A 25,441-nucleotide genomic window follows, 5' to 3' on the forward strand; every position below is an offset into this window, starting at 1 on the left:
TAAGGATAGTACATGCGTCTAATTTAGATGCACTTTGGCGCGCGTGACGTTTTTAAGACATTACCATGCTAAACAACTATCCGTTATTTGAGCCATCAATTGACAGGTATGGCTGATGGAAATTTACATCAGGGAGTAAAGCAAATTTTCTATCAGGTTGTTAGAAGCGACATCACAAACCTGATGTAAACATTTGCATACGTGTATGGTTTTCCGTCTTCCTTTTGCACGCGAGAATTGGCATATCGCTGTCCTTGTCTTGCCTAGGACCTATATTCCATCATCCCTGATGTAGATATATATAAGGTATGTATAAACAAATCAGCAAACACAGCTGATGTAGAAACCAATCAGACCTGTATAAATAAAACCACCACACAGCGCTGATGTAGAAATTTGTCAAACCTGTATAAATAAAATCAAAAACCTTTCACATTTCAAATTTATCATTTATTTTCATAAAAAATTGTATCATATAATTATTTTACTAATACATTATTGAAATAGTAGATGTACATAACGTGGCATGGTTGAAGCCACAAAGTAAAACACTATGTTTTCACTATTAATTCATCTTTATACTAATAAATATAAACAAAAATACAAAAACCAAAAAATGTATAAACTATATTATAAATAAAATGTATAATGATATACTTACATAAATGTAAACATATAAATAAGCATTGCTTATCCAGGTTTATATATAAATTTAAGTATGTGTATATTCTTATACATTTTGTTTATTATGTAATTTATACATTTTTGGTTTTTGTATTTATGTTAATGTTTATTAGCCCTGAGGAAGACTTCGGAGTGAAGTCGAAATTATGCAAAAGCAAACATTGTGTTTTACTCTATGGCCGCAAGCTCAACAAACATACCACAACAAAGAAATAAGGTTATGATCAACAATTTAATACGTATACAAATAATATAAAGCTCGTTAAGCTGTATGACAAATGATGTATATCTGTGGCATTTTTTTTAACTAACCTAACTCGATCTCAGACTAAATAACAAAGTTGTTATAAAAGTTAAGTTTGTTTTACTAATCAATTCCTAATAGATACCTATTCGCTAAAGATATATTTCTTACAGCTTATTATAGCTAAAGAGATCACAGTAAGTACCTAATATCATATTTTAGTCATTTATTTATTTCAGTCTACTGATTTCAAATCTTAGACTAGAATAATTATAAGTTTAATGATATTTTGAGTTTTTATGAATTTAACATTTTCAATTAAATATGGTAAACAAAACAAGTTTGAACATATAAAAACTTATACCTAAATCAATCACACCGGAGTATTTGTTACAAAAATGAACACATCTTGTAATGGGCTGTGACATCGAAAAAAAATACATATAACACAGAATATAATATAGTACATACAGCAGCGAACATGAAAAGAAATAAAAATTGGTTAGAAAGTGCAATGATAAATTAAATATCAATACATACATTCGTCAATATAACCTGCATCATTTCCAGCAGCTGGTCCATTTTTTGGAAATTTCTGTCTCTGTTGCTGACTTCCACTGCTGAAGGCTGGGCGTGAGCAGTCTCATTAAAACCTCCGCTAGTCGCGAAGCTCATCTTAAGGGGTTTGGCTGAAAATGATATAATATTCTACTTGGCTTTATTTAAAAAATTAATTATAGTTACCGTTGTAATAAAGTAATAGTAATAGATTAAATTTAACACAGTGAAAGTTATTATAGACTCAGTGGAATGTTTGGTTTATTTGGAGAAGTCGTGAAATAGGTAGGAACTAAATTTACATATTATCTTTCGTTAAGCCTTAGAAATAATTGTTTAAGGACATCGTTTGGTTAATTAATAATTATAATTGAGCTCAACCGCAGCAATATTTTGATTTAATTGACAAATATATTGATTTCCGGTAATTCTTTGCTTTAGGTCACAACTGCTAAAACTCGTCCAAAAATATCGGGAGAGGTGTCAAAGGAGGCGTTTACGAAAGCGGAAATTAAACATTTTATTTCTGTCAAAAGATATTGGTAATTCTATACGACAGCATGACACTGCTAATACGCGTCCAGCAATATCGAAAGTGGTGTCAAAAGACGCGTATTGACCTCGACAACAATAATATGAAGGCGGGAAATAAAAATTTTAACTCATTCAAAAGATATTAACGAAAAACCGAAAAATGACCCCAGAGTGCTCCGAAAACGGAGGTCGGATCCATAGTATTTTTGCGCAGAACACCTTTCTGCATTGGCGGCTTTCGACCACGCTTATAAAAAATTACCCTGGAAGGGTCCAACACCGGTTCGGAGACCAAAACTATATCCGCGCAAAAAACTTATGTTCACAATTTTTTTGTGGGTACGACAAAATCATCTAAATTACAACAACCACATGAAAATTTTCAATTTCTTTTGCAAATATCTCTTGACAGATCCAAAAATTGTCACCTCCACTTTCGGATTCGCGATCCTGGATCCTGGAGTGTCATGCTGTCGTATAGAATTACCGAACACTTGTACATTGGCGGCCTTCGGCCGCGATTATAAAAAATTACCGTAGGTGGGTCCAACACCCGTTGGGAGATCAAAACTAAACCCGCGCAAAATACTTTTATCAACAGTTATTTTTTGCGGTACCCATCAAAATTATAACCACATGAAAATTTTAAATTTTGTTTGCAAATATCGATGTCCTGGGTTCAAAATGCTTCTAGTAACATCTCTCCCGTTAGCAGGTGTAAGCTTAAAAGTAAAGAATTGCAATACAGAACAATATTTTCACTATTGTCCTCATAAACCACACATTTCACATTTATTTACACTGGCTTCATAGAGCCTGTTTCAGTGCTGAGGCAGTTTTTGAAATGCCTCTTATTCATTTACTCACTTTTTTTGTAACAGGTACCGCTTAATAATTAATTAAATTGGCAAAAAAAATTCGCGATTGATTTCGTCAAATGACGTGCATTTTTTGGGCTTTCTGTTCATTCTTCTTCTTCTTTCGGTAAGAAATGTCAAAAGAAAGAAAAACACGAGAAAAATTTATGCGAGTGTGTTCAAGATGTCAACGGTCTGTCCGTGACATCCGGTTCTACCGGATGTTGTTTTTAGTCCATTTGAGCGCTTTGAATTAGTTCTGCGCTTTTGACCATTTTTTTGTTTATGTCGCAGGACAGCAAGGTTGGCAAGAACCCAGCCCAGCCGACATGACTAGCCACAGTGCACCACGATATCATGCCTACTGCCTTCCTTGCTGCTCCATTGTAGATGCGTTTCCATAACAATGCTGAAATTAATGCAGCAGATCAAGGATTTGCAAAATTACACCGCGGTAAAAAATAAAGGCAGATTAGATCTTACTGGCATCGAGCATGCGTTGCCGAAATTTAGTGGGGACGATGTGGCATACCCTGTCCACCACATTTCGAATTACTTGCCCTTCGACGTTGGATGATCGGCACGGTACGAATGTTTCTGAACACTACAATGGCATTGAGCTACGATGACTTAAAAAGAGCAGTTATGAAAGAATTTAATTTCACGCGACAAGAAATATATAAAATGTTGTCCCATAGGAAATGGCTCAAAAAGGACGAAACATTGCATTGCTATGTCCTTCACATGCTAACCTCTTGCTGACGGCTCGAAGTATTGAAGAGCTAAAAGGACTCATAAGCCGCTATCAAAATAAATATTTTGTCCAGAGCGGCCCACAAACTACAAATGCACATAAGAGCCAAACAAGCGAAGCAGCAAGGCAAAAAAGTGAAGTGAAACCATTATGTTTCAACTGCTCTCAACATGGGCACATAAAACCTAACTGCCCATTTCCGCTAAGACCAGACGGGTCATGCTTCAAATGCTGGAAGATGGGACACGACCACCGAGCTTGCCCAAGCCCCAAAAAGGTACTCAAACGAAAAAACGAAATGGCTGCAGTAGCTGAAACTGATGTCGCTGATGAGGAATCTGCCACGGTTACTGCATATAATTACGTAAGAGTTATGTTTAAGTTAAATGAAAGGGTAGAAACTAATAATTTATTTTGTCTCTTTGATACTGGCAGCCCGGTTAGTTTTATAAGGAAATCAATGGTCCCAAAACAGCTGATAAAAAAGGAAGACGGAAATAAAAACCAAATATAAAGCGATCGGTGGAAATCTAATTAAATACCTTTGTAATATTAAATGTAATATTAAATTTCATGATAAAATAAAACAAATTGAATTGAAAATACTATCTGATGAACACATGAATATGCCGGTTATTTTGGGACGTGATTTCTTAGACTTATTTAACATCAAATTAATTAGTGTCAATAAGCAATACATAAGTGAAAAAAGCATTTGTTGTCAGGTTACAATACCCGCCCAATTGTCAACTAGCAAACAAATATTGCTAATGCCTTCAATATACCAAATGCAGCGGCGTCTGGATCTGTATGCAATATTAAGACTAGTAACCCCTTATGTAGTATGGTACCTGTTGATACTGACATTCCAGATATTTTTAGTATAGATTAGGATATAGCAACAGATAATAACTGTCTTGATATAAATCCTAAACTTTCAGAGAAAGAATATAGTTGCATGAAACTATTAATTGAGAATAGCTATGTTAAGAACGACGTTGAGGTCGAACCACTTAAACATCACATGAAAATTCATCTGACAACAGATGTGCCGTTCCATTGTGCTCCTCGACGTTTGTCTTATGCTGAAAGAAATAACGTGCAATCAATAGTAAATGGATTGCAGACGGAAGGAATAATAAGACCAAGCAATTCGTCATACGTCTCCGCTATAGTCTTGGTACGAAAGAAAAACGGAAAGACTCGTATGTGTGTGGATTATCGACCACTAAATAAAATAACTGTTAGGGACGATTGCATCGAGTTCTTAGAAAATAAAAAAAAATATTTCTCCGCACTAGACGTAAAAAGCGGGTTTCACCAAGTGGAAATGTCACCCGAATCCATTCCATACACTGCCTTTGTGACCCCTAATGGGCAATACGAATATTTGAAAATGCCGTTCGGTTTAAAGAATGTCCCTGCCGTATTCCAACGATTTATTAATACAGTGTTCCGAGATTTAGTAGACCGTAGAGCAATAATAATATACATGGATGACATTGTTATCGCCACAGTCTATTTTGAAGAGCACAGGACCCTATTGAAAACCGTTTTAGATACCGGGAAATTGATTATCTCGTGTATGAAGTGACTCAATCGGGAATCCGGCCAAACGGATCCCATATCCGAAGCATCGCTATCTTCCCAATACCTAGCAATCAAAAGCAGCTGCAGTCTTCTATAGTATTATTTTCATATTTTCGACGTATTGTGCCGTCATTTTCTCAGATTGCTAAACCCCTACAGAATCTGCTGAAAGGAAACACTTACTTTAATTTTGATGAAAACTGCCTAATGCCTTTAATGAATTGAAGAATCGCCTGACTAATAGCCCAGTATTAGCTATTTATCACCGATGGAAGGAAACTGAGTTACATTGTGACGCAAGTTCCATTGGTTTTGGTGCAGTTCTCTTACAGCGACAGGATGACAAAAAATGTCACCCTATATCTTACTTTTCAAAAACTGCTTCCAGTGCCGAATCCAGATACCATAACTTTGAGCTTGAGAATCTAGCAATAATTTATGCCCTAAGGAGATTTTGAACCTATCTTGAGGGTATGCAGTTCAAAATTATTACGGATTGTAATTCGTTAACCATGAATCTTGAAAAGAAACAACATAACCCTAGAATTGCTAGATGGGCTCTCGAACTCGAGAACTATAACTATAAAATACAACATGGGAACGGCACGTCTATGCCACATGTCGATGCTCTGAGTAGAGCGCAAATTGCACAAGTTCAGATCGCCCAGGAACGCGATGAAAATATAAGTATTCTTCGAAACCGTCTTGAAAATGGTTCAGTGAAGGACCATGAGCTGATTGACGGCCTTGTATACAAATTCAAGCCTAATGGAAGGAAAATGTTGTTTATTCCGGACGAAATGGAATCTAATATAATATGGCTGATTCACGAAAAATTTGGTCATCAGTCAGTCGATAAGATTATTGAGAAGCTAGTAACGTATCACTGGTTTCCCAATATGCGAACGAAGGTAGAAATATTTATCTGAAATTGCTTAAAGTGCCTTATGTATGCCACCCCTCCTCGCTCCAAGGAGAGGAATTTATATCCTATCCCTGAATCTCTCATCGTTCGATACGCTCCATATTGACCACTTCGGTCCCCTGCCGTCCATAAATTCAAAACGAAAACTTATTGTTACGAATATTAGCAAAACTAAGGAGTGCTGCCATCTCTAAGCCGATGCTAAGCAGTGACGTGAATTCACATCCATAGATCAATCATTATGTATCTACATAAACGAAACAATAATTGCGTCTACACATATGTACCATGTACGTATACGAGCAGCGGAGAGTCAATGCACAAACACATGCATATATCTGAGATACTCCTATAAGTATGCAATGAGAAAAACTATAAAATTGTGCAATTGTAGTTACAGCTGAGAAGTTTGAGAGCTGCTGGACTAGTAGATTCTGGAAGCGCCTAGAAGATGTATAAAATTGTGCAATTGTAGTTACAGCTGAGAAGTTTGAGAGCTGCTGGACTAGTAGATTCTGGAAGCGCCTAGAAGATGCGAAGGTTGAAATCAAAGAGTATAAAAGGCGACAATTGTAGAGGCGCTGGAATTCAGTTTGATTTGAGTTGTCAAGCAGTTTCGACTAAGACGCTATCTAGCGAGCAAGAGCAGTATTATTTTGAATAGTAGAGTTTCATTTGAGCTATCAATCAGTTTGGTTATTAAGCAAGCTATTCGTTGCACAGTTTGAGTGTTATTGTGAAGTACTTTAATAAAGGCCATTTTGCATTATTACAAATTAGAGTTATTTATTCAACAGTTTAGTGATTCGAACTTAGCAGAGGATTGCAAATAAGAGGATTTGCAAGTAAAATCGTTACAATATACTAGTTGTGGTCGACGCTTTTACCAAGTTTGTGAAACTGTACCCAACTAATTCGACCAGCACACGAGAAGTAACTTGTGCCCTCGAAAAATATTTCAGTCGTGTCGAGATACTTCTAGTCGACTTTTGTTTGGAGTTGAATAACGGGGTTGTATAATCGATGAGTTTACTGAATATTTTCAAGAAAAGTTATGTCCTGATGATGATCGAAATTTAGCATCCGTCCGTGCACAAGCATTAGCTGCTATCAAAGCTAGACAGGATTACGACTCGAAACGACATATCGAGGATGGAACTAGTTGTAAGAAATATGAGGTAGGCGATTATGTGATGATAAGAAATATAGATACGACTGCCGGAGTCAATAAGAAATTTATACCTAAATACAAGGGACCGTACGCTATTAATAAAGTCTTAGGGAATGATCGATATGTCGTCCGTGATATTGAGAACTGTTAGTTGACACAGTTACCATATGACGGGGTTGTGGAAGCTCACCGCATCCAACGGTGGCTAGAAAAACCTAATCACTTTAAGGATGGAGGTTCTGAAGTAGATCCTTTAGAAATTAGTTAGACATGCGTATGTAAAGAAAAAAAGTAAATATATCTACGATCGAGGCCGATCTCTTGGCAGATTGGCCGAGTTGGAAACCCATTATGTACATGTAGCTTAAGTTATTAGAAGTTAAGCAACCCTATTGTAAATAATGTAAAACTATCGATATGAAAATAGAGGGCAACCTTGAAAATAAATATGGTGGCCGGCACTTCCGGTAAATCTAAAGACTAGAAAAGTCGTGTTTCAACTTAATCCTTAAACATCGTGTAAAATAATTGAAATACCCAACCAATTTACAAATTCTTAGAAACCAATTGCAAAGCGAGCTGCGGGGAATTCATATGGCTGGGTGGTTAAAGGCATGTGCCTTTACACCAGTATGAAGTATGAATGTTGGAGATTCCAGTTCAATACTCAGCTCCCGATAAGCTAGCTGATGAAGAAGTGAAATTCAGAAACATGTCCTAGTAACCATCGCCGTTTGTAAACTTTGCAATTTTTCTCTAATATCAATAACAACAAGTAAGGAAGGTTAAGTGCGGGTGTAACCGAACATTACATACTCAGTTGAGAGCTATGGTGACAACATAAGGGAAAATAACCATGTAGGAAAATGAACCGAGGGAAACCCTGGCATGTGTTTGTATGACATGGGTACCAAATGAAAGGCATTAAAGAGTATTTTATGAGGGAGTGGGCCATAGTTCTATAGGTGAACGCCATTTAGGGATATAGCCATAAAGGTGGATCAGGGTTGACTCTAGAATGCGTTTGTACGATATGGGTATCAAATGAAAGGTGTTAATGAATTTTTTAAAAGAGAGTAATCCTTAGTTCCATAGGTGGACGCCGTTTCGAGTTATCGCCACAAAGGTGGACCAGAGGTGACCCTAGAATTTGTTTGTACAATATGGACATCAAACGAATGGTGTTAATGAGTATTTTAAAAGGGAGTGGGCCTTAGTTCTATAGGTGGATGCCGTTTCGAAATATCGCCATAAAGGTGGACCAGGGGTGACTCTAGAATGTGTTTGTACGATATGGGTATCAAATTAAAGGTATTAATGAGGGTTTTAAAAGGGAGTGGTGGTTGTTGTATAGGTGGTCGCCTTTTCGAGATATCGCCATAAAGGTGGACCAGGGGTGACTCTAGAACGCGTTTGTACGATATGGGTATCAAAAGAAAGGTGTTAATGAGTATTTTAAAAGGGAGTAATCGTCAGTTCCATAGGTGGACGCCGTTTCGAGATATCGCCATAAAGGTGGACCAGGGGTGACTCTAGAACGCGTTTGTACGATATGGGTATCAAATGAAAGGTGTTAATGAGTATTTTAAAAGGGAGTAATCGTTAGTTCCATAGGTGGACGCCGTTTCGAGATATCGCCATAAAGGTGGACCAGGGGTGACCCTAGAATTTGTTTGTACAATATGGGTATCAAAAGAAAGGTGTTAATGAGTGTTTTAAAAGGGAGTAATCGTCAGTTCCATAGGTGGACGCCGTTTCGAGATATCGCCATAAAGGTGGACCAGGGGTGACTCTAGAACGCGTTTGTACGATATGGGTATCAAATGAAAGGTGTTAATGAGTATTTTAAAAGGGAGTAATCGTTAGTTCCATAGGTGGACGCCGTTTCGAGATATCGCCATAAAGGTGGACCAGGGGTGACCCTAGAATTTGTTTGTACAATATGGGTATCAAAAGAAAGGTGTTAATGAGTATTTTAAAAGGGACTAATCGTCAGTTCCATAGGTGGACGCCGTTTCGAGATATCGCCATAAAGGTGGACCAGGGGTGACTCTAGAACGCGTTTGTACGATATGGGTATCAAATGAAAGGTGTTAATGAGTATTTTAAAAGGGAGTAATCGTTAGTTCCATAGGTGGACGCCGTTTCGAGATATCGCCATAAAGGTGGACCAGGGGTGACTCTAGAACGCGTTTGTACGATATGGGTATCAAATGAAAGGTGTTAATGAGTATTTTAAAAGGGAGTAATCGTTAGTTCCATAGGTGGACGCCGTTTCGAGATATCGCCATAAAGGTGGACCAGGGGTGACCCTAGAATTTGTTTGTACAATATGGGCATCAAACGAAAGGTGTTAATGAGTATTTTAAAAGGGAGTGGGCCTTAGTTCTATAGGTGGACGCCGTTTCGAAATATCGCCATAAAGGTGGACCAGGGGTGACTCTAGAATATGTTTGTACGATATGGGTATCAAATTAAAGGTATTAATGAGGGTTTTGAAAGGGAGTGGTTGTTGTTGTATAGGTGGTCGCATTTTCGAGATATCGCCATAAAGGTGGACCAGGGGTGACCCTAGAATTTGTTTGTACAATATGGGTATCAAAAGAAAGGTGTTAATGAGTATTTTAGAAGGGAGTAATCCTTAGTTCCATAGGTGGACGCCGTTTCGAGATATCGCCATAAAGGTGGAGCAGGGGTGACCCTAGAATTTGTTTGTACAATATGGGTATCAAAAGAAAGGTGTTAATGAGTATTTTAAAAGGGAGTAATCCTTAGTTCCATAGGTGGACGCCGTTTCGAGATATCGCCATAAAGGTGGACCAGGGGTGACTCTAGAATGAGTTTGTACGATATGGGTATCAAATTAAAGGTATTAATGAGAGTTTTAAAAGGGAGTGGTGTGAAGGCGTTTTCCAGATATCGACCAAAATGTGGACCAGGGTGACCCAGAACATCATCTTTTGGATACCGCTAATTTATTTATATATGTAATACCTACCAAGATTTTAAGGGTTTTTTAATTCGCCCTGCAGAACTTTTCATTTTCTTCTACTTAATATGGTAGGTGTCACAACCATTTTATAAAGTTTTTTCTAAAGTTATATTTCGCGTCAATAAAACAATCCAATTACCTTACCATGTTTCATCCCTTTTTTCGTATTTGGTATAGAATTATGGCATTTTTTCATTTTTCGTAATTTTCGATATCGAAAAAGTGGGCGTGGTCATAGTCGGATTTCGTTCATTTTTCATACCAAGATAAAGTGAGTTCAAGTAAGCACGTGAACTAAGTTCATTAAAGATATGTCGATTTTTGCTCAAGTTATCGTGTTAACGGCCATGCGGAAGGACAGATGGACGACTGTGTATAAAAACTGGGCGTGGCATCAACCGATTTCGCCCATTTTCACAGAAAACAGTTAACGTCACAAAATCTATGCCCCTACCAAATTTCAAAAGGATTGGTTAATTTTTGTTCGACTTATGGCGTTAAAAGTATCCTAGACAAATTAAATGAAAAAGGGCGGAGCCACGCCCATTTTGAAATTTTCTTTTATTTTTGTATTTTGTTGCACCATATCATTACTGGAGATGAATGTTGACGTAATTTACTTATATACTGTAAAGATATTAAATTTTTTGTTAAAATTTTACTTTAAAAAAATTTTTTTTTTAAAAGTGGGCGTGGTCCTTCTCCGATTTTGCTAATTTTTATTAAGCGTAAATATAGTAATAGAAGTAATGTTCCTGCCAAATTTCATCATGATATCTTCAACGACTGCCAAATTACAGCTTGCAAAAGTTTTAAATTACCTTCTTTTAAAAGTGGGCGGTGCCACGCCCATTGTCCAAAATTTTACTAATCTTCTATTCTGCGTCATAAGTTCAACTCATCTACCAAGTTTCGTCGCTTTAGCTGTCTTTTGTAATGAATTATCGCACTTTTTCGAAATTTTCGATATCGAAAAAGTGGGCGTGGTTATAGTCCGATATCGTTCATTTTAAATAGCGATCTGAGATGAGTGCTCAGGAACCTACATACCAAATTTCATCAAGATACCTCAAAATTTACTCAAGTTATCGTGTTAACGGACGGACGGACGGACGGACATGGCTCAATCAAATTTTTTTTCGATCCTGATTATTTTGATATATGGAAGTCTATATCTATCTCGATTCCTTTATATATGTACAACCAACCGTTATCCAATCAAAATTAATATACTCTGTGAGCACTGCTCAACTGAGTATAAAAACCATTGTATAAAGCAATGTGAGCAAGTCTCGCTAATTAAATACAAATATTTTGGAAATCTTTAAATACTTCATCATTATCAAAATAAATACCAGTTTTCTATCCCCTGCATTTTTGCAAGATTTCTTATAATTGATTCCTAGAATATGTGGGTTGCTTAAATATTACAGTGTCGCATAAAAGGATTTCCTCTGTCGTTAAGGGTAAAATTCTTGATTTAAACATATTAAGTGGGTTTTCACTAATTTCGATTCCTCTATTAGATTCGTTTTGAGCACTATGAATGGTATCTAAGTCATCGGTTCCCTGTTGGCTACTCTGGTAATGTACTTTTACCATATGTTCCGCGAGTGTATCTGTCCGTTTATAACGTTTATTACACAAAGTACACACATTTGTACGAAGTTTGCATTGTTTTTCATGTTTATTTTTTCTTCTTCTGATGTAAACAAATGACTCTATAGACTGTTTCTATTTTTGAAGGATTTGTTACACTTCTCACACTCAAAAATATTCATTTCCTCAGAACTAATTTTTATTCTTGATAAAGCATCTGCAACTTTATTTGCTTTACCTTCTACATGCGTTATATTAAAATCGTATGCACTTAGTAAAATTTTCCATCTTTGTTTTTAGAATTCGGTTCCTTCAGATTAAATAACCATATTATTGGCCTATGATCACTTTTTAATTGAAATTTTCTGCCCCAAAGATAGTGTCTAAATTGTTTTGTAGCCCATGATTGCCAATAATTCTTTCTCAATTGTGGAATAATTTACTTCGTGTGGATTTAAAGTTCTAGAGACGAATGCTATTGGACCATGTTTTTCAAAATTGGGATATTAGCCTTTGAAATGTGGCTGGTGCGTTTTTGAGCCCAAAAGCCATACGATTAAACTCATAGTGTTTGTCTAGAGTACTAAATGCTGTCTTCTCCCGGTTGTTGTTGTTGTTGTTGCAGCAGTGCCTTGCCCCATCCAATAGGTGTGACCGATCAATTGTCATCAATGTCTTCTTCATGTTCGCTTCCCAAGGCAGTCGGTTCTATGTCCCGGAGCGACTCGGGATTTTTCCCGACCAAGGACTGTCATTTCAGTGTAACCTTATTTAATTGTGTCTTCTCCTGGTCTTCTGGCTTTACTTCAATTTGGTAAAATCCTTTAGTAAGGTCAAGTGTTGTAAAATAATTAGATCTACCTAGCTTATCTTAAATTCCTTCAATATTTGGTATGGGGTATTTATCTTCTTTGGTAACTTCATTAAGCTTCCTATAGTCTATAACAATTCCCCATTCTTCATTACCAGTATTATCTTCCTTTGGTTGGTATATTATGTTTAAGCGCATGGGTAAAAGTTAGATCGTCGCCTTTTTTATAAAATACTTCCTTATAAACTTTCAAGAGGTTTATTAATTTATCCTTCTATTCCTGATTTAAATGATCAGCCCTAATGTCCTTTTTTAAATCCCATATTTCTGGATATGGCTAAAATTTTTTAATAAGGTTTATATTTAGGTCAGAACCCTTTTCGTCCTCGTTGTATGAATTAAGCGGGGACTGCCCTCATTGCTTTTAAATGTATGAAAACATTTATTTGAAGCAATTTTTAATTTATAATTTATTTAATAATATGGCAAAAATTTAGACAACGCTTAATGCATCCAAATAGACAACATTGGTTAATTCTTTGTAGTTCTATAAATAGAACAAAGAGCAAAAATACCAGTTTCATTGAAACCGCCAACAAAAAGCATATCTTTAACACATGATTACATACAAAGTATGTCCTGTGCAAAAATAATAAAATATGCAAGGAAGGAAATTGGGATAAAGTTTACAACAACTAAGGCATGACGTGGCTGAATGCGTTTGTAACACTTGAACCATCGTAGGAGTGCGGGTTCAAATCTTATTCTCGAGAGAAAAGGCTTTGAAGAGATTTTCAAGGTATAATCGAAAAGCTGTCGCCTTGTCTGTCCTGATGTCACGTTGTTTAAATTTGTCCGTTTAAATTTAGTGTTTTGTTCCTGTAATTGATTATACCGTTATTTTCCTGTAATATGTCGTTTCCTATTAGTCCACCGAACTTAGAGTGGAAGTCATAAATATGAAAAGTGCTGTCCTTTTGTAAAGGTAGTGATATCCGATTTTTAGGCATAATTGCATCTTGAAAGATAGTTATGATATGTTCCTGTAATTGATTATACCGTTATTTTCCTGTAATATGTCGTTTCCTATTAGTCCACCGAACTTAGAGTGGAAGTCATAAATATGAAAAGTGCTGTCCTTTTGTAAAGGTAGTGATATCCGATTTTTAGGCATAATTGCATCTTGAAAGATAGTTATGATACCTGTAGCAGTTTTTATATTTCACGGTTTTTCGCGATTTCGTATCGTACTAGGTGGACAATTTTTTCTATTTAATAAAGTAATTGTATTACCTACCACTATCAATTAAAAGTTTGGTTTTAAAATTATTTTTTACTAATCGAATATTGGTTAGGTTTGATTCGTATCCGAGGCTATTAACTGAAAATCTTGACCTTCAACATTTTTAGGCATCTGAACGCTATTATTTTCCCGAGCACACTTTTGATTTAAAGTGGTAAACACATCGCCTCCACATTGGGAAGATCGCAAATCTTAATACAATTGACTGAACATTTTTTTATTGTTGACCACTGACACAAATGGCTATGTATTTCCATAGCCTGTCTAGCTCGTCCAGTTAATTTGCTCTTAATTAAGTTAATACACATTCGTTGCGACTGTTCATTACACGATCTAAGCATTGGTATAATGTCGTCTATATTGGACAAGAAAATCGGTAAGTCCTCCTTTCGCCCATCAAAGGCTTGTAATCGCTCAATATATTTAATGGGATTTAAATTTAAATTACGAAGTTCACTATTACCAGGATATGATATGTTGTTGGCTGTTGTTGTTGTAGCGATAAGGTTACTCCCCGAAGGCTTTGGGGAGTGTTATCGATCTGATGGTCCTTTGCCGGATACAGATCCGGTAACACAGCACCATTAAGGTGACCATGTCGGGAACGATTTATATGGCCACATTAAACCTTCAGGCCATCCCTCCAGAGCCTCGTCTGTTTGTGAAACAGGGTTGCGCTACACAGCCCCTTGAATCTGGTATTTTAGTCGCCTCTTACGACAGGCATACCTATCGCGGGTATATTCTGACCCCCTAACCCGCTGGGGTATATGTTGTTGGCTGATGCATTGCCTTCGTTCACTAAGCTTTCTTCTGCCGACTGCAAATTCATGAAGTATGTGTATAGTGATACACGGATTATAAGATTTATAAAGATGTTCAATTCCTCTAAAGATGTTCAGCTTGATTGTTGCAAGCTTTAGGGATTGATTAATAATTTCACGTTCCTTGAAATGTTCCTCTACGTACTACGCAATATACGAAGATATTCAGGCTTCTTGATTGCTGCAACGTTCAAGTAAAAATGATTGAAACCCTTTCCTTTCAAATCGGTTTGGTAATTCCTCTCCAAATTTACAAAATTTAAGGATATACAAATCGGCTTTCGATGTAAGGAACCTTTGCTTATTTTACAAAGGTTATCCTACCGACTCACAGTGTTTCGTGTAGAACAAGCTAGCTGGACAAAATTATTTTATGAGATTTTCCGTTTCATATGCAGTCATTTATTACAACTAGGTAATTTTTTTCAGCCATATGTTCTTTTTTTTATTTTTTTCCAAAATTTTACTTCATATGCATACATTTGCTTATTTCATATACAGTAACTCATGTGAATAAGTGACATAGATCCAAAAAAATTTAAAGGACTTAAGAATATTACTTTATTGTACTTAAATTGAATGGACTACAAATCTCAATACTCTAAAAAATTCGGAAAAAAAAATTTAAATTTTTTATGAAAATTCGTCGAATTTTTCAAACATTTTTTAAATATAATTTAGTTTTTGTTATAGATCGTGACAAATTTTCTTATGTGAAATTAGTTAAAATATGAAAATTCATCGAATTTTTCAAACATTTTTTAAATATAATTTAGTTTTTGTTATAGCTCGTGACAAATTTTCTTATGGGAAATTAGTTAAAATAAATTTGCGAAAGCGAAAATTGTAATAATTGTCCAAAAGGGGTGTCTACTTATTTATGTGAGTGACTGTACATACATATTTTGTATTTATTTGAGTATTTATCCTGGCACTACAATTTTTACAAAATAATTTTATAGTACCAGTCAGGAATGTAAAAGTAAATTACAATAATAATAATAACAATGTAAATAATTAAATTAATTATGTGAAAATTACTTATTACAAAAACTTAAAAGTAAAGTATCATACAAAGTAGAAAAGACAATAGATTTAAATTAAATAAAACCTGACCCAACAAAAAGTTATAGGGTAGGTTATCCTTTATAATTATGTTATTATTCGCTATTATCACTTTCATTCGATGAGCACTTGTGGAATAGTCATGAGCATCAGCAACACTACTGTGACTCCTCAACATTATCGGGGGACAGTAAATTTAAGACTTCTGAAGTCAGACTTTTAAATTTTTTCTTAGGTATCTCCCTAATAACTGTTAACTAAAGGATCCGATGTTATAAGCAACATATTCATAAGATCTCTATTCGTGGCTTCACGCGACTGCTTTTGTGTGTTATCATCCCTGAATAGTCTAAATCTTCAAATCTTTGTTACGGGCTTCCTGTGCTTCCTCAGAAAGTTGACCAATAGGTAAAATTGCTGATTTTAAAATATCAGTACTATGCACTAAGATTTTATGAACTTTAACAGGCATATTAAACCATGGATAGAGATCTATGTATAGTTTTTTAGTCTCGACCGCAAATTTTTCAAATCTTTGGATATTTATATTGTACCCAGATGCTTATGCGCGAAGGAGAGTGTCGAATCTTTTGATGAACGTTACATCCAATCCCGTAATCTCAGCACTAGCCCAGAATTTTCGAAAAACCTACCAGCAGTGTTGCCGTCATTGGTATTGCCGAAACCTGGTTTTGGTTTATCTATTATCAATCCAAGTACACTTTTAAATTTATTCTGGATTTCGTTGGAACGTAGCTTTACACTCTCAATATCTGCCTCATTCCTAAGCTGCCATTTTTTTACTTCGAAGCGATAACTTATGTGAAGCAAGCATTCAAAACACCTTATCCATGCATGGAGAGTAGACAAACCAAAACCAAGATTATCTCGGTTAGGCACCACAAATATAACACTTGTGCGGAAGAAGTTTCAGTCAAAGCATTGCAAACTTTTCCGTCAATCATTGTTAGAAGCATATTGTGATTTACGGAAACTTCGTCTTCTTCGAGCATGTACTTTATTGGCAACAACGCATTTATCTCCTTTTTAACTTTGTTCGTTTCAACGACAATAAAATCTTTTGTTTCTTTAGAAAAAATAAATTTAATTGGACGACAATACATGGTAGAATAAGGTCGAGGATTCTGCCAAACAATGTTACCTTTTTCATCCTGTAATTGAAGAGGAGCGAAAGAAAATATAAACAAAAACTCATCAGTGTCAGAACTGCATGTAAACTTTTGCTTACATGTGCTATGGCCAGAGCTTCCATCGCAACCCCACTTGCTGATTAAAGTATACGTCAAGTTTGTAGGTAATAAACTAACAAAAACTTCTTGATTTGCTAAAACTAAACGCTCAACAGTTTTATCTAATACGGACTGGACTTTAATTTCCGCACGTGTTTTACCCACATCAATTTCATTTGGATAGCATTCTGCCTTAGCTTTTCTTAGACTAAAAAATGATGGATAAACCTTATGGCCTGCTTTGATGCTCCACTTCCGAGTCGTTTTGTACCCATGAGTCGTCGATTTGCTATCTACGTAGTATGCTAAAGCTTCTACATTGCTCAAGCATCTTGCATCTGGCTCACATGCCATCTTTTTGCCGGATATTTGAGTGGTTTCCTGTGATTTTTTTATGAGGTTTCTGTTGCCGGACATACGCGTTGATACTTCTGCCGCATAAAGTAACTCACCAGGACTTCTAGATTGCAAGAGGTCATCCATTCGACGCCTTTTGGTTTTTTCACTGCAGCTAACAAAGTCCTTCTTTCGTCTTCCGGGGCCGGGGTAACCTGAAGAAGTGGTTGGTTGGTCTAGGGGCAACTTTGAATCCACCGTTATTGTAAATGTGAAGTAGTGACCCGAAAGCCACTCCGAGTTTTTATTCAAAAATCGCTCCTTATGTCTTCCAGAAGTGTTCCACTTTTGATCCAGCTTCGACGAATATGCCGATATTTGTAAGCTTAAACTTTTTATCGAATACTCGGCTGCTTCGCTTAAATCGTACTTAAGTACAACAAAACTCAATAATTCTTTATATCTGGCTTCTTTCGAATGTTGAACCCAAATGTCAAAAAACTCCGTTCCTGGTACGGTTATAACTAAACCGCTTTGTGTTGTTGATTTTCCGACAGGGTGAATAGTTGATGATTGTTGTGCTGCCATCTTAAGTGTCGTTGATCGTTCTGATTTGTTATCAGTTGTGCAGTATTTTTATTACATTCAGGTATTGGCGTAGATGCTACCAAATGAGGTTGTTTTGCGTAGCGTTCCTGTGTGGTTATACCTGAATTATGATTGCTTTGTATGTACCTGTTTTTATACCTTGGTGACTGGTGCGGTAGGTTGTGGCAGGTTGAAGTCAGTGATCTTCGCCTGTTTGCTTTTGGTGTGCTCCTGTTGACCTTGCGCGTTTATTTTTGTGTGTTTTACGGCTACGCGTTTGTTCCCTGTACCTGGGAATTGGTTTTGCCCTTTGTAGATCAGCTTTAGAGGTTAAAATATCTCGTCGGATCTGGTACGTACATACATCCTTTTTTATATGTAGAGATAACTAAATCTAAAAAAAAAAAATTTTAAATAGATGTGCAAAGAATTCGCAATGGTTTTTTCTTTCGACTATTAGAGAATACTTGCGACTATAACATATGTAAAATTTAGCCCGGACGTCCGCGGATGTATGTAACTTGTTTGTCCCTAAAGTTAAAAATACAGAGAAAAAATACCTTTTCTTCTTAATAATGGAATGTTAAATATATTGAAAATACTCTAATTGCGAAGGAATTACTATTCAAAAATTTTACTTACCTTCGAGCTTAGAATCCATCAAAAAAAATGATATAAAAGTGTTCACTTAAAAGAAATATGAATCTTAATATTCAACAAGAATTTTGCAAATTAATCAATGCATTTTACGGCCACTCCTGCCTTCTTACTTCAATTACTCAATATATATGAGCAAAAATATCAAAAAAAAAGCAAAAATCCCGTTATTTTTGTTTGTTTTCTTTCATTTCTCATTACACTTTTCTTGGAATGAGAACTTTGTTTTTGTCCAGCTAGCTTGTTCTACACGAAACACCGTGCGACTGCGCTAATTTTAATTTTAAAGTAAGTTCTTTATTTGAAGTTTACAACGAAAAAGAATGAAAATTTCTTAATGACATTGATATGTATACAAAAAAAAAAAAAAAAATTATACACATCAAAACTTCTTATGATCGAATTATTGAAACTACATTTTCATCAAGTTACAAATAACACAGTGTATTGAGTAAAAAGAATGTCTTCAGAACATTTACAAAAAGATAAGACTAATTTTACTTTGAACACAAATTTTCCTTTATTAGTATTATATAACTTGTCTTGTCCCCGCTTCTGTTTAATTTCTACATATCAAAACTCCCTTCCCCTCCAGAAGTTCAAAGCCACAACAAAATCCTCAAGTCGCTTGCCAGTAGCAGCTGGGGAAAAGATAAAGAAACGTTGTTAACCACGTACAAGGCAATTGGCCGGCCGCTCATGAGGTACGCGTCACCAGTTTGGTCGTCTGGGTCTGTATTCAGTAAGTGTGAATTTTGAATTGTACATTTTTTTTCATACAAATTGTATGAAGCAAACTGATAAATATGCATGCGAAGCCGAAATAAAGACATAAATTAATAATATCTACATACCTATTTACCTACGTCCTATTCGATTTGCCTGAACTTGGTATATAAATTTGCCTATATTAGTATTTCCGATGCTTTTTTCCGGTAAGTTGACCAGAGACGGACTGGGACCGGGATTAGGACTGGGACTGAGACTCGGAGTGGGACTGGGACTGAGACTCGGAATGGGGCTGGAACAAAATACATACCACCCTCTGTGACTGGCAATAAGATAAGAAGAAGAATGAGAAAAACTTGAGAGAAGAGAAAAGAGAGAAGGAGACTGAGAAAGAGATAGAATGAGACGAAGATGGAGATAGATGAAGCGAAAAATACGGAGGGAGGAGTGAATACAAAGATTAGGAAAAAGTGTAGAGGGGCGAGGGAGAGTTAGACGGAAAAAGCTTATTAAAATGTATGCAGATATACAAATTTAGGGCAGAACAACGTCTGCCGGGTCTGCTAGTATATATTGTTACGAATATTAGCAAAACTAAGGGGTGCTGCTATCTCTAAGCTGATGCTAAGCAGTGACGTGAATTCACATCAATAATTCAATCATTATGTATCTACATAAACGAAACAATAATTGCGTCTACACATATGTACCATGTACGCATACGAGCAGCGGAGAATCAATGCACAAACACATGCATACATCTGAGATACTTCTGAAAGTATGCAATGAGAGAAGCTATAAAATCGTGTAATTGTAGTTACAGCTGAGAAGTTTGAGAACTGATGGCAACTAGTAGATTCTGGAAGCGCCTAGAAGATGCGAGCGTTGAAATCAGAGAGTATAAAAGGCAGCAAATGTAGAGTCGCTGGAATTCAGTTTGAGTTGAGCTATCAAGCAGTTATTGATTAAGCACGCAATCTGGCGGGCAATAGTAGAGTTTCATTTGAACTATCAATCAGTTTGGTTGTTAAGCAAGCTAGTTACAAAGTATAAGTGTTATTGTGAATTACTTTAATAGAGGCCATTTTTCCATTATTCAATATTGGAGTTATTTATTCAACAGTTTAGCGATACGAACTTAGCAAAAGGGCAAATAATAGGATTTGCAGTAAATTCGTTACAATTGGTGTCAGAAGAGGAATTGTTGAATAAATTCCAGAGGACAACAAGGGCATGGCAAAGTTCAGTGAATTGAAGATCCACCAACTTAAGAAGGAGTTGGATAGCCGTGGATTGAATACAAGCGGCGTTAAACTCGAACTTCAGGGACGGCTACGAGAGGCAATGGAAGCAGAAGGAATTGATTTGGACGAGTATGTCTTTTATCCTGATGGGGACGAGACAACAACAAAAATTGAAGAGAAAAACGAAACATCCCAGACAGTTACGAGCACAGACTTGAACATGATTTTGGCTGCAATATCTGCTCAAACATCGACAATGTCATCTCAACTAGAAGAACAGAAAACGTATATGTCATCTCAAGTAGAAGAACAGAAAACGTATATGTGATCACAGATGGAATCCCAAGAGACACGAATAACATCGAAGATTGAAGCACAGGAAATACAAATTTCTTCACAACTGGAAGAACCGAAGACGTATATGGTATCCCAGCTGGAATTGCAGGAAACCCGTATAACATCACAACTGGCATCTCAACTGGAAGCGCAAGTGGCACGTATATCTGAAATGTCGACACAAATTTCGGAACAGGTATCATCGCAGCTCTTTGTGAAACTGGAAGAGCAGGATGCAAAAATTTTACAACTCGAGGACAAAATAGATGCCGAAATAGAAGCGTTAAAGGGTCGTATGGAGCGGTTACAACTAAAACGCCCAGCTGTTTCAGCAAGCAATCCAAAGGTAAAAACACCATCTTTTGACGGTTCTGTTCCTTTCCAGGTCTTCAAGCTACAGTTTGAGAAGACCGCAGCAGTGAACAACTGGAATGCGGAAGATAAAGTTGCTGCACTGTTCGTGGCATTGAAAGGGCCTGCAGCGGAAATCTTACAGACGATTCCAGAGTACGAACGGAACAGTTATGAAGCATTGATGGCTGCTGTAGAACGACGTTATGGAAGCGAGCATAGAAAACAGATATTCCAAATTGAGTTGCAAAACCGCTACCAAAAAGCAAATGAGACATTGCAGGAGTTTGCTTCAGATATAGAAAGATTGGCTCATCTTGCAAATGCGGATGCACCCGTGGAATACACTGAAAGGGTAAAAATCCAGAGCTTCATAAATGGCATACGAGATGTGGAAACGAAGCGGGCTACATATGCGAATCCAAAACTAACATTTGCTGAAACGGTATCCCACGCACTGACTCAAGAAACAGCGTCACTTTTGAGTAAGCCCGCATACAAAGCTCATCGCGTGGAAGTGGAAAGGCCAGACTGGGTAGACACAATTTTGGAAGCATTAAAAGGAACGCAGCAGAAAAACGATGGTGCCGTCAAATGCTTTAAGTGTGGTAAGCCAAGGCACATTGCACGTTATTGCAGTGCCAATCCTAACAGTTCCAACAATGTGGGTGGTCGTAAACGCAGAGCAGAAGGATATGAGCAAATCTCCAAGACCACTCAATCGTTAAACTAAAGCGAGTCAGCCGCAAGGGGCTGGTTCCCAGCTGGTTCCCTTAATTGAATGCCCCATAATCTCTATCTCGCAAATTGGAAGAAGGTCAAGCAATCTTACTGTCGGAGGACATGTGGATGGAAAGGAACGGTTACTGACTGTAGATACGGGTTCATCCCATTCCATCATTCGATCAGATTTAGTCAACAAAAAGATAAGACCATTGCTTGGAGCAAGATTACGTACAGCCACGGGAGAGGACACCCAGGTAATTGGAGAAGTAGAATGTGAAGAAGCAATTGGGAACGTCACGGTATTACACAATTTTATAGTGGCAGGTATTGTTGATGAAATCATAATTGGAGTGGACTTCTTAACCAACCAAGGCATCAAAATCGATATGCAAAGCAAGACGATGCGATATAAGAACATGGATGTGCCACTTAATTTCGGCTACGAGAGAGGCTATAGCAGTAAACGAGTGCTGGTGGAAGAGAGTCAGCAAATACCACCAAAATCAGAAGCAGTCATCTGGGCAAAGGTTGATGGAGATTGTGGGACAAACAAATTGTGGGTTGTCGAAGCAGCAAATATATCAGCACTGAAAATACTTGTAGGAATAACCCTGGCTATGACAAAACAAGATGGACGTATTCCGGTAAGAGTACTCAATGAGTTCAAGTCACCATTCAATTTGACCAAAGGAGCTATTTTGGGAAGATGCCAAGAGGCCGAAGTAGTTAGTAACTGTGAACAGCTCCAGGAACATGTCATCTAGTAATACTGATCTTTCAAATGACATCACGGCATGGACGCAGGGGCTAGAGGAAGCCTATCAGAGTAAGGCAAAACAACTGCTCCTAAAGTACGCGAACATGTTTGACCAGGATGGTTTCAAAACAGGCCGCACCAATGTTGTGAAACATCAAATTGACACTGGAGATGCTAGGCCGATCCGTCAAGCACCACGTAGTGTTCCACTGGCGAAGCTGGAAGTTGTGAGTCAAATCATACAAGAAATGAGCGACAGCGGCGTCATCGAACCATCAGCTAGTCCACGGAGCTCACCGGTAGTACTTGTAAAGAAGAAGGATGGAAAAATGAGGTTTTGCGTGGACTACCGGAAGTTGAATGATGTTACGAAAAAGGATAGCTACCCATTGCCAAGAATTGACGACACTCTGGACTCGCTCTCTGGTACGAAATGGTTTTCCACACTGGACTTGGAAAGCGGCTACTGGCAAGTGGAGGTGAAGGAGGAAGACAAAGAGAAAACAGCCTTCAGCGTCGGAGATGGTCTTTGGCAATTTACATTAATGCCCTTTGGACTATGTAATGCACCAGCTACTTTCGAGAGACTCATGGATCAGGTATTGAAAGGACTACATTGGAAGACATGATTGGTGTACCTGGACGACATCATCGTATTGGGCAAGAACTTTGATGAACATCTTAAAAACTTAGATGAAGTTTTCCAGAGAATATATGGCGCTGGTCTGAAGTTAAGTCCCAAAAAGTGTGCGCTGTTTAAAAAGGAAGTAAATTATTTGGGTCACAAGGTAACGACAGAAGGTATCCGTACAGCGAATGAAAAGATAGAGGCAGTAAAGGATTGGCCAAGACCACAGAATCTGCATGAATTGAGAAGTTTCCTTGGGCTGTGCACATATTACCGCCGATTTGTACCAAAGTTTGCCAGCGTAGCCCATAGTCTCCACGAGCTAACAAGAAAAAATAAAGCTTTTGAATGGAAGAAGGAGCAAGAAGTAGCTTTCCGTACATTGAAAGAGGGGTTGTGCACTGCCATATGCATGTTGGCATATTCGATTCCAGGAGCAACGTTTATTTTAGATACAGATGCGAGCGGATATGCTATAGGAGGCGTTTTATCACAACTGGTCGATGTACAGGAGAAGGCAGTTGCATATTACAGCCGTTCGATTGGAAAACCAGAGAGGAACTACTGCGTTACGCGGAGAGAGCTGTTGGCATTGGTAGAGTGCATTAAACATTTTCACAAATACCTCTACGGCCAGCGATTCCGTGTCAGGACAGATCACGCAGCTTTAAAATGGCTTCTGCAGTTCCGTAATCCTGAAGAACAATTGGCACGGTGGATCGAGCGACTACAAAGTTATGACTTTTCAATTGAGCATCGAAAAGGTAGTACCCATGAAAATGCCGATGCAATGTCACGAAGACCATGTAGTTTGGAATGCAAGCACTGTTCAAAAGCCGAGGCTAAAGAAGACATTATAGATGTCCGGCTAATGACTATAACATGTACAGATGAATGGGACAAGGAACAGCTAAAAAAGTGTCAGCTAGAAGATACAGATCTGTCACGTGGTATGCAAGGGCTCGAACGAAACGAAAGACCAAACAGAGAAGAGATGTCAGCAGAGAGTCCCATTGCGAAGTCATATTGGGCACAGTGGAACAGTTTAGAATTGATATCCGGTTGCCTTCATCGAGTATGGGAGAGTGAGGATGGTAAATGCAAGAAGAAACTGATAGTTGTTCCCAGAAAGAGGATTCCTGACGTGCTCAGCGAGCTGCATAATGGTCCAAGCGGAGGTCATGTTGGAATCACGAAGACGCTCGAGAAGATTAAACAGAGATTCTATTGGGTTGGTTGCCGTCAGTCGGTCACTGAGTGTATTGCGAACTGCGAGGTTTGCAGTAGAGCGAAAGGGCCCAGAACCCGAAGTCATGGCCAGATGAAGCAATATAACTCAGGTGCGTCATTTGAAAGGATCGCTATGGATGTCGCCGGTCCATTTCCTACTAGCAACGGCGGAAACAAATATGTAGTGGTAGTTATGGATTATTTCAGCAAATGGCCAGAGGTATACCCAATCCCAAATCAAGAAGCGGAAACGGTAGCAGAAGTGTTTATAAACAATTGGGTTGCAAGGTATGGTGTACCAATGGAGTTACATTCTGACCAAGGCAGGAATTTCGAATCAGCTATGTTCCAGGAAATGTGTAAATCATTGGGCATTCGAAAAACACGGACAACTGCATTGCATCCTCAATCCGATGGTATGGTAGAACGATTCAATAGAACATTGGAGGAGCACTTAGGGAAAGTAGTAGACAAGTACCATAAAGAGTGGGATACCCGCATACCATTATTCTTGATAGCTTACCGATCAGCAGTGCATGAGACAACGGGCGAAACCCTTGCAAAAGTAATTTTTGGCAATGACCTTAGACTGCCAGCTGATTTGAAGTTTGGGATAGATGCCAATGCGGAGAGAAATGGCAAGAAATCCACTAGTGATTTGGAAGAAGAGCTAAGAGAAATACATGATCTGATAAGGC

The 25,441-nt window shown here is 37.6% G+C and overlaps 1 protein-coding gene across 2 annotated transcripts in view; it reads right to left on the bottom strand.

The window, feature by feature from the left end:
- Positions 1 to 700: 700 nt before the first annotated feature.
- Positions 701 to 25,441, bottom strand: part of Rab18 (RAS oncogene family member Rab18) — a 248,239-nt gene continuing 223,498 nt past the window's right edge. Inside the window, exons 4-5 of one of the 2 annotated variants that reach the window (XM_067782397.1) lie at positions 1,469 to 1,636; positions 701 to 1,347 (exon numbers count right to left, since the gene is read on the bottom strand). In XM_067782397.1, the coding sequence (XP_067638498.1) occupies positions 1,243 to 1,347; positions 1,469 to 1,636 (273 nt within the window). In that variant the 3' untranslated portion in view covers positions 701 to 1,242. Of the gene's footprint in view, positions 1,348 to 1,468; positions 1,637 to 25,441 lie in introns of those variants that run through there. The other variant, XM_067782399.1, reaches the window with a different exon arrangement.

Source organism: Eurosta solidaginis, chromosome 4, assembly GCF_040869045.1.
Source record: "Eurosta solidaginis isolate ZX-2024a chromosome 4, ASM4086904v1, whole genome shotgun sequence".
Lineage (NCBI taxonomy): Eukaryota > Metazoa > Arthropoda > Insecta > Diptera > Tephritidae > Eurosta > Eurosta solidaginis.